This window comes from Priapulus caudatus, unplaced genomic scaffold, assembly GCF_000485595.1.
Source record: "Priapulus caudatus unplaced genomic scaffold, Priapulus_caudatus-5.0.1 Scaffold17, whole genome shotgun sequence".
In the NCBI taxonomy this organism is placed as follows: domain Eukaryota; kingdom Metazoa; phylum Priapulida; class Priapulimorpha; order Priapulimorphida; family Priapulidae; genus Priapulus; species Priapulus caudatus.
In genome coordinates this window covers 1,457,746-1,471,722 of record NW_014577078.1, presented here as the reverse complement: position 1 = coordinate 1,471,722, position 13,977 = coordinate 1,457,746, and the positions used below count along the sequence as shown (strand labels likewise).

The following is a 13,977-nucleotide window of genomic DNA, read 5'->3' as shown; positions in this document are numbered from 1 at the left end:
CGTGTATAGTACTAGTACATTACGTTACTTATGTCACAGGTACGTAGTATATATATATATATATATATATATATATATATATATATATAATATTGTATCTCTTTGGCCACGCCGGTTTCAGTGTGGCTTTAATGCGGTTTCCATGCCGCGGTCGCGATTACCCGGCTCTATTTTCTTTAGGGATCAAAAAGTTACCATTCAATAATCTTTCCCCACAAAAATGTGTGCGTAGCATGCCTTTACTTTCAATTACGGCATTAACTTTACGGCCAAGACGGTCATGGAAGCAGTATTTCTATGATAGGGATCGCACGCCCTGAAGCACGTTTTATCTATCTTCACCTTTGTCATTGCGGCTATCTTTAAGCCGCAATGCAAACCTTTACTTTGCAATTAAGACAGCTGATTTTGACAGCCTAGTTGTGACTTTTGGGCAGTAATCCGAGGAAAACAGTAACTTTTCCACAGTCGGAGACCTCTAGCGGTTAGCAATATGAGTTAAAAGCAGAGCACGGGTCCCTGTGAGGCATAATACCGTCTATTTTCTCTCTTTCTTTGCACCTATCTTTATTTGTCTACATCCAATTATAGTTTTAACTGCAGCAGCAGGTGACAACCCAAAAGAGGCTCTCTCGCCTTTTACATACACGCACATACGTACACGCAGGCGGGACGTGGCATGCATGTGTCTTGGTGTGAGGGAACACGCGTATGTGGTCTTGCCACCGGCATGTATTTTCTCTAAGGAAAGTGATGTATCTGAATTTGGGGTAATGAGTAGTGCCTTGCATATTTGAATGGGGGAGGTAATTTATGTCTGATGTGTGCCGCCACACCACGCCCGGGCCGCGGCAGCCACCGCCGCACCTAACTAGTAATAATTCACGCAGCTACAGCACTGTGATTAACCTTACAATAATGAATAATGTTAATTCACTTTACGCTTGTTATTAATCTAATTTGTGTGTCGTGACATGTCATGCAGCGTCTGCAACGATGTATTTTCGCGTGTATAGGTCGCACTAGTTGGTACTTGCGAGAGACTAATTACAGAGGCAAAACAAACTAACTACATTAGCATCAAGAGTTAGCATGATACACTGTTTTGTACAAAAGAAATTCTACCCATCCCATGAGAATCCCCATCCTCCCCTAACTACTGCTGCTTGTGTGAATGCCCCACCCTCCCACAACTATACCCCTTCCCGTATGAATGCCCCACCCTCCCACAACTACCACTGCGCGTGTATGCCCCACCCTCCCAAAACCACCCCTTCCCGTATGAATGCCCCACCCTCCCACAACTACCATTGCGCGTGTATGCCCCACCCTCCCAAAACTACCCCTGCTCATATGAATGCCCCACCCTCCCACACTATTGCTCGTGTAAATACTACACCCTCCCAAAACCACCCCTGCTCATATGAATGCCCCACCCTCCCACAACTACCGTTGCTCGTGTGAATGACCCACCCTTCCATAACTACCAGTGCTCGTGCGAATGCCTTGACTCGTTCAGTTACTTATGTTCACGAGAATGCTTGACTAGGATGTATATTGTGTATATTCGGATGAGCTGTGGCAAGCAGTTATAAGGCATGCAGTTATATATTAGTTATATATTAGCAAGCAGTTATGTATTATTAAGAGGTGTATGGGTGCATGCAAGTTGAATTACATTTAAACTTGCGCATAAATGTTATGCTCAATTTAAATGTTTATTCAATGTGAGAATATGGAGTAAAATATATGATATATGCAACCTGTTTGTAGTAAAGAGGAGTGTAGGCTGGCTTTTAGAGTTATTAAATAAAAGAACGAAAGGTCTTACCTGCGTCGACCCATCGCGTGCTTCGAAATGAGATTTTGAGGTACTTAATGTTAACGCGATTTCACTCGCGTGCAGCCAGTAACAACGACATTTCTTCATTTATACCTGCTGGCACGATCCTGTTATACGGAGCACTGCAGGTCTAGAAATGGTGTTCACGATGGGGCAGCAATGCGTGTCGAATTCTCACAGACGATGTATTTCGTGAACGTAACAATGGGGCAGGCTGTTCCACTTTCTCTTATTTCTTGTGTGAAAGTCGCGCACACGCGGCTGTGTGTGCAGATGTCTGCTGTCTAGACTAGAGTCTGCGTGTATCTATCTGCTCGTTGGAATACACCAATTCACTAGTACTGTTGTTCATGGTGATTACCGTGAACAACCTTCCCCTTTTAGAGACAATGCAAACAGGATTGGTCGTTCTATTGCGTTTTAAACATAATAAATTAATAATTATATGTGTATAAATATGTATACATGTGCGTGTGCGTGTGCGTGTGCGTGTGCGTGTGCGTGTGCGTGTGCGTGTATGTGTGAGTGGTGCGTGTGTGTGTGTGTGTGTGTGCGTGCGTGCGTGCGTGCGTGCGTGCGTGCGTGCGTGCGTGCGTGCGTGTATGAAATGTTGTAGATGTGGCATGCAGTTTTTTGTTACTCGGAGCTGAAGGTGTCTGTTACAGATGGTTACAATGTATTACAACTGGGTGAACAGACCGATACATATTATATATAGAAGCCCCACGCGCGCATGCGGTGAGGTCAAATCGTTTTTTTGTAGGAAGGCTGTGGATAATCCGTTTAGAGTGTCCTATCCATGTCATGGGTAAATGTATGCACGCTGCCGTGCCATTTGCCGTAGATGGCTTTTCATGCCGCTAAATTTGCAACTGATTGTATGTATAATGGTCATTTCGATATGCTCCAGTTGCAGTAAAAGATTCCAAATTTTTGACAGTATAATAGTCTCTCAGTGGGAGATAGGTAAGAATCGTTGCTAGATCCACGCCGCACGTAGACAAGTTTATATGACAAGAAAAACTTCCAATTTCGCAGTGCGTTCCTTTGATGAGTCGTAGAGTATCGCCGTGTAGAATTATAAATAGTGTGCGTGCGTACGTGCGTGTCTGGGCGGGTGTTCGTGAAGAAGGTGGGATGTAAAACGATGTCTACTGCTGAGGGAGACTGTCAAACAGGTTGGCGTTGTGACGGGCCGTCTGTTTGCTCCGTTCCACATCCTTGGGCAACAGCCGAATCTCCCCCCAAGCAACCGCTGAGCCTCTAATCCTATTTTGCATGTTTCCATCGGCCCGTAATTCGCATTCGAGTTGTTTTCCCATGCCGTACGCTCGTAAACTCTCTGTTTAGTTTAGAGATTATTAGTAGTCCTTCCATCAGAGGTGCCAGACCCGTACTGTACTAGGCATCGTCCGTATATAGTAAACGTTATATTAATTGATATTAGTGTTACAGTATACGATATGATATAATAATAGATATTTATATATAATATATTATACTATAATATATTAGTATTGCAATTATATATAATAGCAAGAGCTAATAATACCTTTAGGTATTATTCGCTCTTGATAATAGTAGTAGTGGTATGGGTCGTGGTTGGTTGTGGCAGCGGCAGCAGCGGCGGCGGCAGCAGCGGCAGCAGCGACAGCGGCAGCGGCAGCAGCGGCAGCAGCGGCAGCAGCGGCAGCAGCAGCAGCAGCAGCAGCAGACGACGACACCAGCAGCAGCAGCAGCAGCAGTGACGGCAGCAGCAGTAGCAGGAGCAGTTCATCCAGCCTTGCCGTCATTTCATTCCAAGGCGAGCAAAATGATCAATCTGCACTCTGTGTCCGGTTTAGAGATGATGCAGTAATTTCGTGCTCTCATTATTATCTATTACTTTCTAATTCACTAATAAATAACGGTCACACGGATAGCTGTAGTGGCCATTAGTGAAATCGCATTAGTTATTATAATAATATATAATTATATCACGTAAGTGCGGGACTCGGTCTTTAAACGAGTGGCTATAACTAGATGATCTACTAATTGGGTAATGAGTACATAGATGGACAGATACAGGGAGGTGGATTGTCTATTTGGCAGAACAGCAATCAGAACGACTTCTCTGCGTAACTCTCACTCACTCATACACACTCACTCACGCACTCACTCACTCACTCACTCACTCATACACTCACTCACTCACTCACTCACTCACTCACTCACTCACTCACTCACTCACACTCACTCACTCACTCACTCACTCACTCACTCACACTCACTCACTCACTCACTCACTCACTCACTCACACTCGCTCACTCACTCAATCACTCACACTCACTCACTCACTCACTCGGTCTTCCACCCACCACCCACCACCCAGTCAGACAGTCACTCACGCACTCACTCGCTCGCTCGCTCGCTCACTCACGCACTCACTCATTCACTCACTCACTCACACTCACTCACTCACTCGCTCGCTCACTCACTCGCTCACTCATTCACTCACTCGCTCACTCACTCACTCACTCGTTCACTCACTCACTCGTTCGCTCACTCATTAAACACAACTGGCTGTCCTTGCGATCATCTTATTGATCCTGGTTTGAACATGCTGTGGGCATCAGCTATGATGCTCCTATCGTAGCCTTGAACGATCGCAGAGCTTATTTATGACTGCCCAGATGCTGTTTCAGTTGTGCAATGTTTGCAACCACCTCGGCTGTGCTATCCGGCATTGTTCTTTGAGTAGTTTGCGTTGGTCTTAAAAAATTACAAGCAATCGCAGCTACAGTCTTTTTCATGATTAGTTGGGGTTTTATTGCCGGTAACTGCCGCACGTATCCTCGACGAGTGGCACATTTCCACGCGTTGACGCGTTCACGTGGATTCGCTGCTCAGCTGGCATGGGCCGATATGTGACAAACGCGTTGTTGACAATAAACAACAAATAATATGCTGAGTAGTGATCCATAGGATTATGTTCCATGCACTAGATGGGTTTCCGTAGCTCGAGATGTTATTATAAAGATAAACACGATCTCATTGCGTTATCAATTCATATCAATCGAGAAGAGAGAGATCGAGAGAGAGAGAGGGGAAAAAGAAAGAAAGGTTAGGGGAGGGATGAAAAGAGAGACAGATAGAGGGGGCAGAGACAGACACAGAGACAGAGTGAACGAGAGAGTGTGAGAGTGAGAATGGTAGAGCGAGTGAGGGCGAGAGGAAATGCAAGCGCGAGAGAGAGATAGAGAAAGAACAAGAGAGAGAGAGAGAGAGAGAGAGAGGTCGGAGAGAGAGAGAGTGAGAAGAGAGAGAGAGAGACGAGAGAGAGAGAGAGAGAGAGAGAGTGAAAGAGAAAGGAGCATAAGCGGTCGGTACGCATACTTAGGCTTGGTCCCTTTGCAAATTATGATTATCACCCGGGAGATGCGCGCAATACGTGAGAAAGGAATTAACGCCATGTCACGTGACAATTATGTAATACGATGGAACAGTGCCGATGGCGCAGGAGGTTGTTCATGGCAGACGTGGGTAGCCTTGTAACAACTCGCTGTGGTGATCATCGTGAGCGATTTAAATGCCAATGAAATGATAAAAACACGCTCTCTTCCGAACGTAACAACCGGCCGCCCTTCTTAATACACTGTAACATACTTAGGGTTTTGAAGCCGTCTGCTATGACCTGGCTACGAAACGGGGGTAACGGACATGTGCAGGCGAGAGTGGCATCATTGCAACGATTGTTTTGTTTACAGGGAGCGCCACACGAGGTAGATGACCCTGGTACGGGTATCGGCGCGTTCCGATTCATGCTGGAAGCCAACAAGGGCCGATCTATGCTGGAGTTCCAGGAACTAATGACGGTCTTCCAACTGTTGCACTGGAATGGCAGCCTGAAAGCGATGAGGGAGCGACAGTGCTCACGGCAGGAGGTGTGTTGTCATAGCAACGATGCTACACGTGTAGCATCATAGCATACATTTGCAGTGTTGCGTGATCGCAACGATGTCATGTCTCATCAGGGATAAAATCATCCGACAGATACGTGGAGCTCTCGTTTGTAGTTTGATGGATTGGTTATCTTTCGAATGATTCGGTGTCCACTGACGTTATATATTGTACATTGGCAGATGTTTGGTGGAGAATGCAAGCGTTGGTTAATTCACAAGATATAGGATGTTCAACATTAATTTGAAATCACTGTTTATGGTTAGAAGTAGCAGTTTGAATCTCATATCATGATATGACTCTGGTTTAAGGTACTACATTTGGTCCTTTTAGAATTTTCAAGCGTTGGGGTTTGCCAGCTAATCTCGCCCTCACCTCAAAATTACCACTGATCGTAAAGAATAGCTCCCTCGCACTTGCACTTGTGTAAACAAATTGGTGTCTTGGTGGCGCAATTTAAATGTTGAAATTCCGCAAAGGCTTGCCAGCACTCTGGCAGTTGCCTAGCCACGCGTTATTCAATGAGTGGGCGATGGAATTAGAACGGATGTCGAACGTAAGAAGTAGCGCAAGCAAGGTATTGCTAGTAACGTCCTGCTGGCGGCAGGGGTCCATGATATACGACTGGGTGGGAGCGTGTTTACACTCCTGCTGCTTCACAAAGCATATAAGTTATGCATGCCTGTTGCTGATGTTGCCAGGTTGCAGGCAGTCATTACGTGAAGAGCGTCTCTTATAACCCACACAGCTGTGTACAACATGACATGTGTATGCAACGTTCCTATTGTTGGTCGTCTGCCATTTCTACAATACATCCAAACACTAGGAGTCGAAGGAAATCTATAACGATGGCCGGTTTTATCGCAAACGATTCGCTTTGAATGGTTGTTCCGTTCGTGACGTGGTCTACAGAGAAACCTGTGTTAGTCAACAGCTCTGTATAATAGATTCGTGTTTTACGAAAATAACTTTTTAGCACTTTCCTAGAGTAATTCTCATATACATGGTTGGCTGTAATTTTGTAATATACGCTTACAAAATGAAGGAACAATTATTCTGTGTTATGAATTACAAATTAATTCTTACTTTTATTCGTGGCTCATGATGTGATGCTACGTTACCAATTCAATATCGATGGGTATTCACTAGGAATTTCCACTTGAATTTTACAGGTATTGAACCATTATTCGAACAGAGTACTGGATGATGACATGAGGTCACAGATGGCACTAGACTGGATCACCAGGGAAAATGAAACTCGTGGTATGTTGGCACACTGACTTTTTTGCAGAGTGATACGAATTTCTAAACAATGAATTTTCTTACGGTGTATTTCTGTATGTCTGCACGAAGGAATAATATGAAACTTGCAACCACTCTTTGTCACAATTTCGCTACCATGTGCCATTTCACTTGTTCATACACGACCAGCCCCCCACCAAAACAAACAGCCCCAACTAAGAAAAATTTATGGTGAAACGTTTGATGTTATTATGGGTTCGAGCTAATTATGAATGTGGCACGTCTATAGCCTATGCACTATGCGTGCGGAGAAAGGCAAGCTTTGCTATATGTACTGACCCCCTGATGAACTGGTGCGCGTGATGGTGAGTGTGCATGGGATTGCGACTGAATGTGATGGTGGCGTGCTGCAAAGCTAACAAAAACCTGTAAACGTTCACTGCTCGGAAAGTGACGCTTTGGTTATGCAAGCAAATCTCAGTTAGGGACTACAAGCTGCATATTGTGTGTTGCAGTTCCGATGACCCAGCATGATCTTGTGATACATTGTTTTTATATCGCGGAGCGCGACTAGTTGATTGACAGGAATGATGCTGTTATGGGAATTTCTGTTGTACTTCTAAGAATTGTTCATTTAGTCACGCACAAGTGAAAGAAATGTTACCTTGGCATTCTCTCTTACAATTGGCCATATAAACTTGCCAATCATATCAGTGAGCACCAATGGTCATTTGTTTGTGTGCATGTAGGGATTGGTTAAATCATGTGTAACCGATCTTTCAACTACACTCATTTCGATAGTTCCCACCAGCAGACCCCAAGAACAGTATAATGCTCAATTAGTTAATAGTGACAAAAAAGAGGCAAAATCGTGTTTGTTCGGTTCCTCTGGTAACCATCTCCTTGCTGAGTGGCATAGCATGATGTGAAGATGACCAAAACGGTCACTAGCGTGAATTCGCCTATTGTGTGTTTCTTATGTGCAGAAGCTTAACAGAATTGCATAATGTTATTCAGGTATCATACACAGAGAGCTACAGATCGCAGAGAAAGAGTTGGAATCAGCAAGACTCGCCGGTCGTGAGCTACGCTTCCCCAAAGAGAAGAAGGAGATTCTCTCCCTCGCTCTCAGTCAAATTCCTGTTATTACTAGCAGCACCGCATAGCCACTGTTGTGCTGGGCCGTGCCCTACGAGCCGACAATCTACTCTCCACAGACGTACCCATGTACACATCAGGATGCTTGCAGCTTCCGACCAGGAGCTGCGTGCCCACATCCGTGTATGAAAGGCATGGTTGTTGGGTTGTTAGAACCTTTCCACCAGGAGGCGCCCTCGTCGGTGTGAAACTACAGTCACCGTGATTGGGAGAGTGGCCACCAACCTTGCCACCACGTGGAGCCCTCATCAGCGTTAAAGTACAGTCATCTTGATGGGGAGAATTGCCACCAATGGAAGCCCAGAACGTCTGTGCTAAAAGGCTAGTCACACAAATGTTGGAAAGTTCCCAATGGGCAAGGGTCACATAGGCACCGATTCTGTGATGTATGTCAGACTGCAGGAAGATGAATAATCAAACCAGGTGATAATCGAGTCCCTGAGAAACAGCTTGATCTGCTGCTGACGGAGCGTTTATTATAGATAGTAAAACAAAGAAAACACTTATCTATGTAAGTGGCCAGTAGCCATGCTGTGCACTACACAAATATAATATGATGTATATATATGTTACCAGGAGATGTTATCATAGGATTTAAACAGTCCCTACAGTTTCTACATTTTCATTGATTTTTCTGTGCAACATTCCAAAAGTTCATTGACTGCCATGGTATAACCCCACCAGGGTTGACTGTTAATGAAACGTTTTTACAATAAATAGTTATTTATACATTCCTGTAGGCTGTAGATCATATTATGGCAAGTGGTTTCTGGTCATAAGCCAGTGAGTGCTGCCATCTATTGGGGGTGGTTGTGTCCGTATAGTACATTTCATTTTGTATGGATTCTTTTTGGCATAGTTAAATAATTGTGTTACTCTAACATGACTAAGTATAAAATCAAGTGATACATATAAATAGCATTGGCTGATCCATAAAATCATATACATTCTAAAGACTTAGCAATGGTACGCAAAAGCGTTTTATTATGGATGAGTGATTTCAAAATGGAAAGTGTGACAGTGTGAGGAGAGATGTAACTCCTTTGCTCCTTTTGTAGGAAGTACTGAACTGATATTGAGAGGCATCGGCATAAGAGATTTCTGAAATTGCGATGCGATGGATGCTTGTTTTGTTGTACTGGCATTTGGGCAACGTATAATGACTGATTAAAATCGTTATGTAAATACAAGGATGGTTGTTAAAATCACTAAATATTGTACAAAAATATATGTATTTTTATGCTAGCTATTTAAATTGGTTCTATATTTCTTGTTTTTAATAGATATGAAGCTAATATCTGTAGGTGAGTAGAGAAATCGGATTGAAACTATGGCAATCGTACATTCAAACGTTGCACAGGTTAGACAGTTCTTATATTGTCTGTGTTCCAGCACAAAGATAGTGGGTATTTTCCCCCGAACTCCGAGTAAACGTTATGTAGCAATTTGTGTTGAAAGAATCTTTTGTGTTCATAGCGTTGTGTTCTCCTGATGTTTTTGCTGCTTTTCAAACTTCGGCTGTGCAAACATTGACACCGCCCATGCAAGATGTTCTATGTATGATCTAGATACAATGATGCTGGTCTCGTTTGACACGGTCTTGTAGTATCATCGTGAAAGTTGGCTGCAGTCTGATAACAATGATGTTGGTAAACCACTTGTACGCTTGTATTTCCGCGGAGATATGACATGACACGCTACACTTCGAACGCAACTATTTCACCAACACCTCTAAACGATATGATGTGTACCAGCTGATCATGACATACGCTTAACCAAATACAGTGTTATATATTCGAGATATGTTATTGTTTGTGTGCAATTTTAGCATTTAACCCCCGCCCCCCTTTAATGTCCACTTCCGCTTCCTATCCCGTAGTTAGGGTGGAAGACGACAGTCCTGTGCAACGGCGTGTGTGCATCAACTTGTGTGCGTACGTGCTTCAGTGTGTACGCATCAACTTGTGTGAATACGTGCAGCAGCGTGTGTGCATCAACTTGTGTGCAAGGAGGAAATTGAAATAATAGAAATGTACACGAGGATACGAATAATTTACGTTATGCACTTTGTTCCTTTTTAATGACGTTTTACTTATTATCTCCTTTTAATTTGATGTTAATGTAAATAAAGTATCATGTCAAATCTTAAAATAATGTTACCATGTTAGCCCACGCATTTCTGCTCGTGAATTTAATTGGAAGGGAACGATTCGGCAAACATGGATTGTAAATGTTACCAGCAGTCCTATTCAAAATCAGATATCAGTCATCATATCAGTCGGTCATCATAAAAATTTAAATGATAGTTTAATACAACTTCAATCAATTTATCCACCCGTCAAAATGCAAAATACGAATGACATTTAATCGTGTTACAATCAACTAACTAGTATAACGAATACGCAATTTCAATGATCTTCTCCATAATACAAATGATTGCTCTATACTGTCAGGGTTACGCACGGGTAACACTGTAAAGGGCATTGCAACATAATTGCTTATCAAATTCCATCAAACTCATATCCATTACATAAGAGAGATGTCTCTCCACGCTCTCGATGAAAAACTATTTAAAACAATTCATCGCTAATTAAGTGACGGCAAAAATTCCGAATTTATACAAAAAAATGCGTTTTTTGTTATTTCCCAGAAAGAGCAAAGAGTTGGGACCTAAACTTTTAACCATATAAGTTGTTCATAATAAGAACTAAAATAGAGTCCCTGGAATTTTTTTAAATGCTTTAATTTAGGAAATAAGTTGTACGATAATTTGTAGTGATTTTCAGAACGCAACAATTCCCTAAACAAATGGCCATAACTATAAAATATCAGATTTTTTTTTAATTTTAGGAACCGTTTTTTCTTTTGATCTGGTAGCATTCAGAAAACGTAACAAAAAAATTTGGAATCGGAGTTGTGAGTTTCGAGAAATAGCTTTTGAAAAATCAGCAACTTCAGCATTTCTAACAATTGAGATTAGCACTTCTAAATTTCCCATGATTGAACGCCCGTGTTGAGAATTGACTAATGCGGGGACTTGGAACTGTTTGGAAGGGTACATACATAATTTCTACGTATACCTAGCTGCCCATGGGTGCGATCTATCAAATAAATTGGGTATTGAAATTTCGACCGAAAATCCCCTCCAAACCCTGACAGTATGTTATACTGTTATGTTATACTGTATATGTTATACTGACGGCTGATATATTACAAGCTATTGGCCTTTTAATTACTAAAATTTTTTAAATCACTAGATATAAGTATATATACGCGTGTGCGAGTGTGCGTGCAAGCGTGTATGTGTTACCAGAGGTTTCCAAAAATCGTTTAACTCAGTTGGAAAATTTCTTAAACTGGTTTTTATTCATTAAAAAATAATAAATGAGACATTGCACATGGAAGATTCTTCATGGTCAAGCAACACACGTTTAGCAGTGAGGAATAGGGAATTGAGTTTAGACACCGTAAACGGGACTTGTGTACAAAGGAATAAAAATAGCAATATTAAAGAGGCAGAAATGTAACGTACATAACACGGTCTACAATTTCGAAAACAATTAGGAAGTAAGAGATGCACTTTGGGTGAAATAACTTTACATTTTTTCATTAACTGCTACTAAAACTTGATTCAGTGTTTTCTCTGTCAACAGAAATCAAATTCCATATAATATATCATTTAGTATGTTAGAATTGCAAAATACCCTGCTACTGGTTAGCAAACGTAAACCTTGCTGCCGGGCGGTTGTGTCAGAAGCTGGCTTTGTTACACTGTCTTATGATAGACTACAAAAGTAGGGCTTATCGACTCCTGAGGGTGGCAATACGTACGCACCTTGTTTGCATTTTCATTAGGTCAACACCTGGACACTATACGAACAGTGTGTATACTACATACGGTAAGCTTGTTCTTCTGTTGAGTAGGGAACGAAGAGTTTGTTTCACAGACAGTTACATGTGCCACATATCACGCCCAAGTATCCACGTAATTTACAGGCGGACGAGTACAGATACCAAAGTGTATGATTAAGCTTACTTAGCGCTTTATAAACGCAGTTTCCAATCTCATGAATGGTGTTTCCACGCACATTGTTGTAATGAAGGCCATACAATATGTGAAGAAGATATTGCCAGCGTATCTCATGATCTGTTAAAAAAAATGCATATACATGTACCTAACTGACCATAATATGGTGATAATCTATAAGACCGATATCTGCAAATCAATACATATATCCGTATTATTATATTGATATACAGTATCGCTGGCGTAAAATATTAGGTTGCGCATATGATGTAGCGAGCGAGAGAAAGAGAGAGAGAGAGAGAGAGAGAGAGAGAGAGAGAGAGAGAAAGAAAAAGGGAAGAATTTACACGGGCGCGCAAAACCGAGAGAGAGAAAGAGATATATAGTCAAGTGAGCAAAACATAGGTGAAAGAGGCGGGAAGAGCGATGTATATATATATATATATATATAAATTATTATATATATAATATAATATATATATACTATATACTATATATATATATTATATGAAGATACACGGGAAAATGATCTATGTCACTTTTTCTTTTTTTGAGAAAATTTTACAGGTAATAAGTTTCAAAAACGCTTCCATATTTTTGGTGTGATGTCCAGAGTTTGATTGGACTTAAAACGGTTCGTTCTGTACGCAAAGGACATAGCATCGCTTCTGCACTGTGATCCCGATTCTTCCTGCTATAGAAATGGACATGGAGTTCGTTTTGTCAAGAAACCTAGGTAGCTTAATGATAAGCTTACTTGATAATGCAACCATATAGCAGCCACCATCTCAAATTTCTCCAAAATGTGACCGTTTTTCCATGTAGTCTTCATATATGTATATGTATGTAATGTATGTATGTATGTATGTATGTATGTTGTATGTTATGTATGTATGATGTATGTATGTATTGTATGTATGTATGTATGTATGCTATGTATGTATGTATGTATGTGTGTGTGTGTGTTGTATGGTGGTGTGTGTGTTGTAGTGTGTGTGGATGTGTGTTGGTGTGTGTGTGTAGTGTTGTGTGTGGTGTGTGTGTGTGTGTGTGTGTGTGTGTGTGTGTGTGTGTGTGTGTATCGCTGTGTGTCGCTGCGTGCGGGTGCGTGGCTGCCATGCCGACGTTCCGTGCGCTGCGACAACCGTGCCGTGCGTGCGTGGCGTGCGTGCAGTTGCGTGGCGTGCATAAGCTGTGTCGCTGTGGGTGGATGTGCCGTGTGTTGTGTGTGTTGTGCTGTGTGTGTGAGCTGTGCTGTGTGACTCGTTGTCGTGTGTGTGTGTTGTGTGTGTGTTGAGTGTGTGTGTGTGTGTGTGTGTGTGTGTGTGCTGTTGTTGGTATGTTATGTATGTATGTATTGTATGTAGGTAGTATGTAGGTATGTATGTATGATGTAATATATATATATATAAATATTTATATATAGGGTATATATTAATAGGGTATATTTTAATCATAGGGTATTATGTATCGGTATTGATATGGCTAAATATTTAATATAGGAAATATGTATAGAGGGTATATTTATATATATAGGGTTATATATTATATTAAAGGGATATATTTTATTATATATGGGTATAGATTATATAGGGCGTATATTTTATATATAGGGTATATATTATATAGGGTATATTTTATATATAGGGTATATATTATATAGGGTATATTTTATATATAGGGTATTTATATATAGGGTAATTATATATAGGGTATATATTATATAGGGTATATTTTATATATAGGGTATTTATTAAAGTCATTTTA

At 41.5% G+C, this 13,977-nt stretch overlaps 2 protein-coding genes across 4 annotated transcripts in view; one reads left to right on the top strand and one right to left on the bottom strand.

The window, feature by feature from the left end:
• LOC106810779 (LIX1-like protein) overlaps window positions 1–10,337 on the top strand; it is a 54,486-nt gene extending 44,149 nt beyond the window's left edge. For all 3 annotated transcript variants that reach the window (XM_014814236.1, XM_014814245.1, XM_014814228.1), the window contains exons 5-7: window positions 5,591–5,767; window positions 6,956–7,046; window positions 8,043–10,337. In XM_014814236.1, coding sequence (XP_014669722.1) covers window positions 5,591–5,767; window positions 6,956–7,046; window positions 8,043–8,191 — 417 coding nt within the window. In that variant the 3' untranslated portion in view covers window positions 8,192–10,337. The remainder of the gene's footprint in view (window positions 1–5,590; window positions 5,768–6,955; window positions 7,047–8,042) is intronic.
• Window positions 10,338–11,525: 1,188 nt separating this feature from the next.
• LOC106810519 (nose resistant to fluoxetine protein 6-like) overlaps window positions 11,526–13,977 on the bottom strand; it is a 17,376-nt gene continuing 14,924 nt past the window's right edge. Inside the window, exon 13 of the mRNA XM_014813902.1 lies at window positions 11,526–12,330. Coding sequence (XP_014669388.1) covers window positions 12,125–12,330 — 206 coding nt within the window. The 3' untranslated portion in view covers window positions 11,526–12,124. The remainder of the gene's footprint in view (window positions 12,331–13,977) is intronic.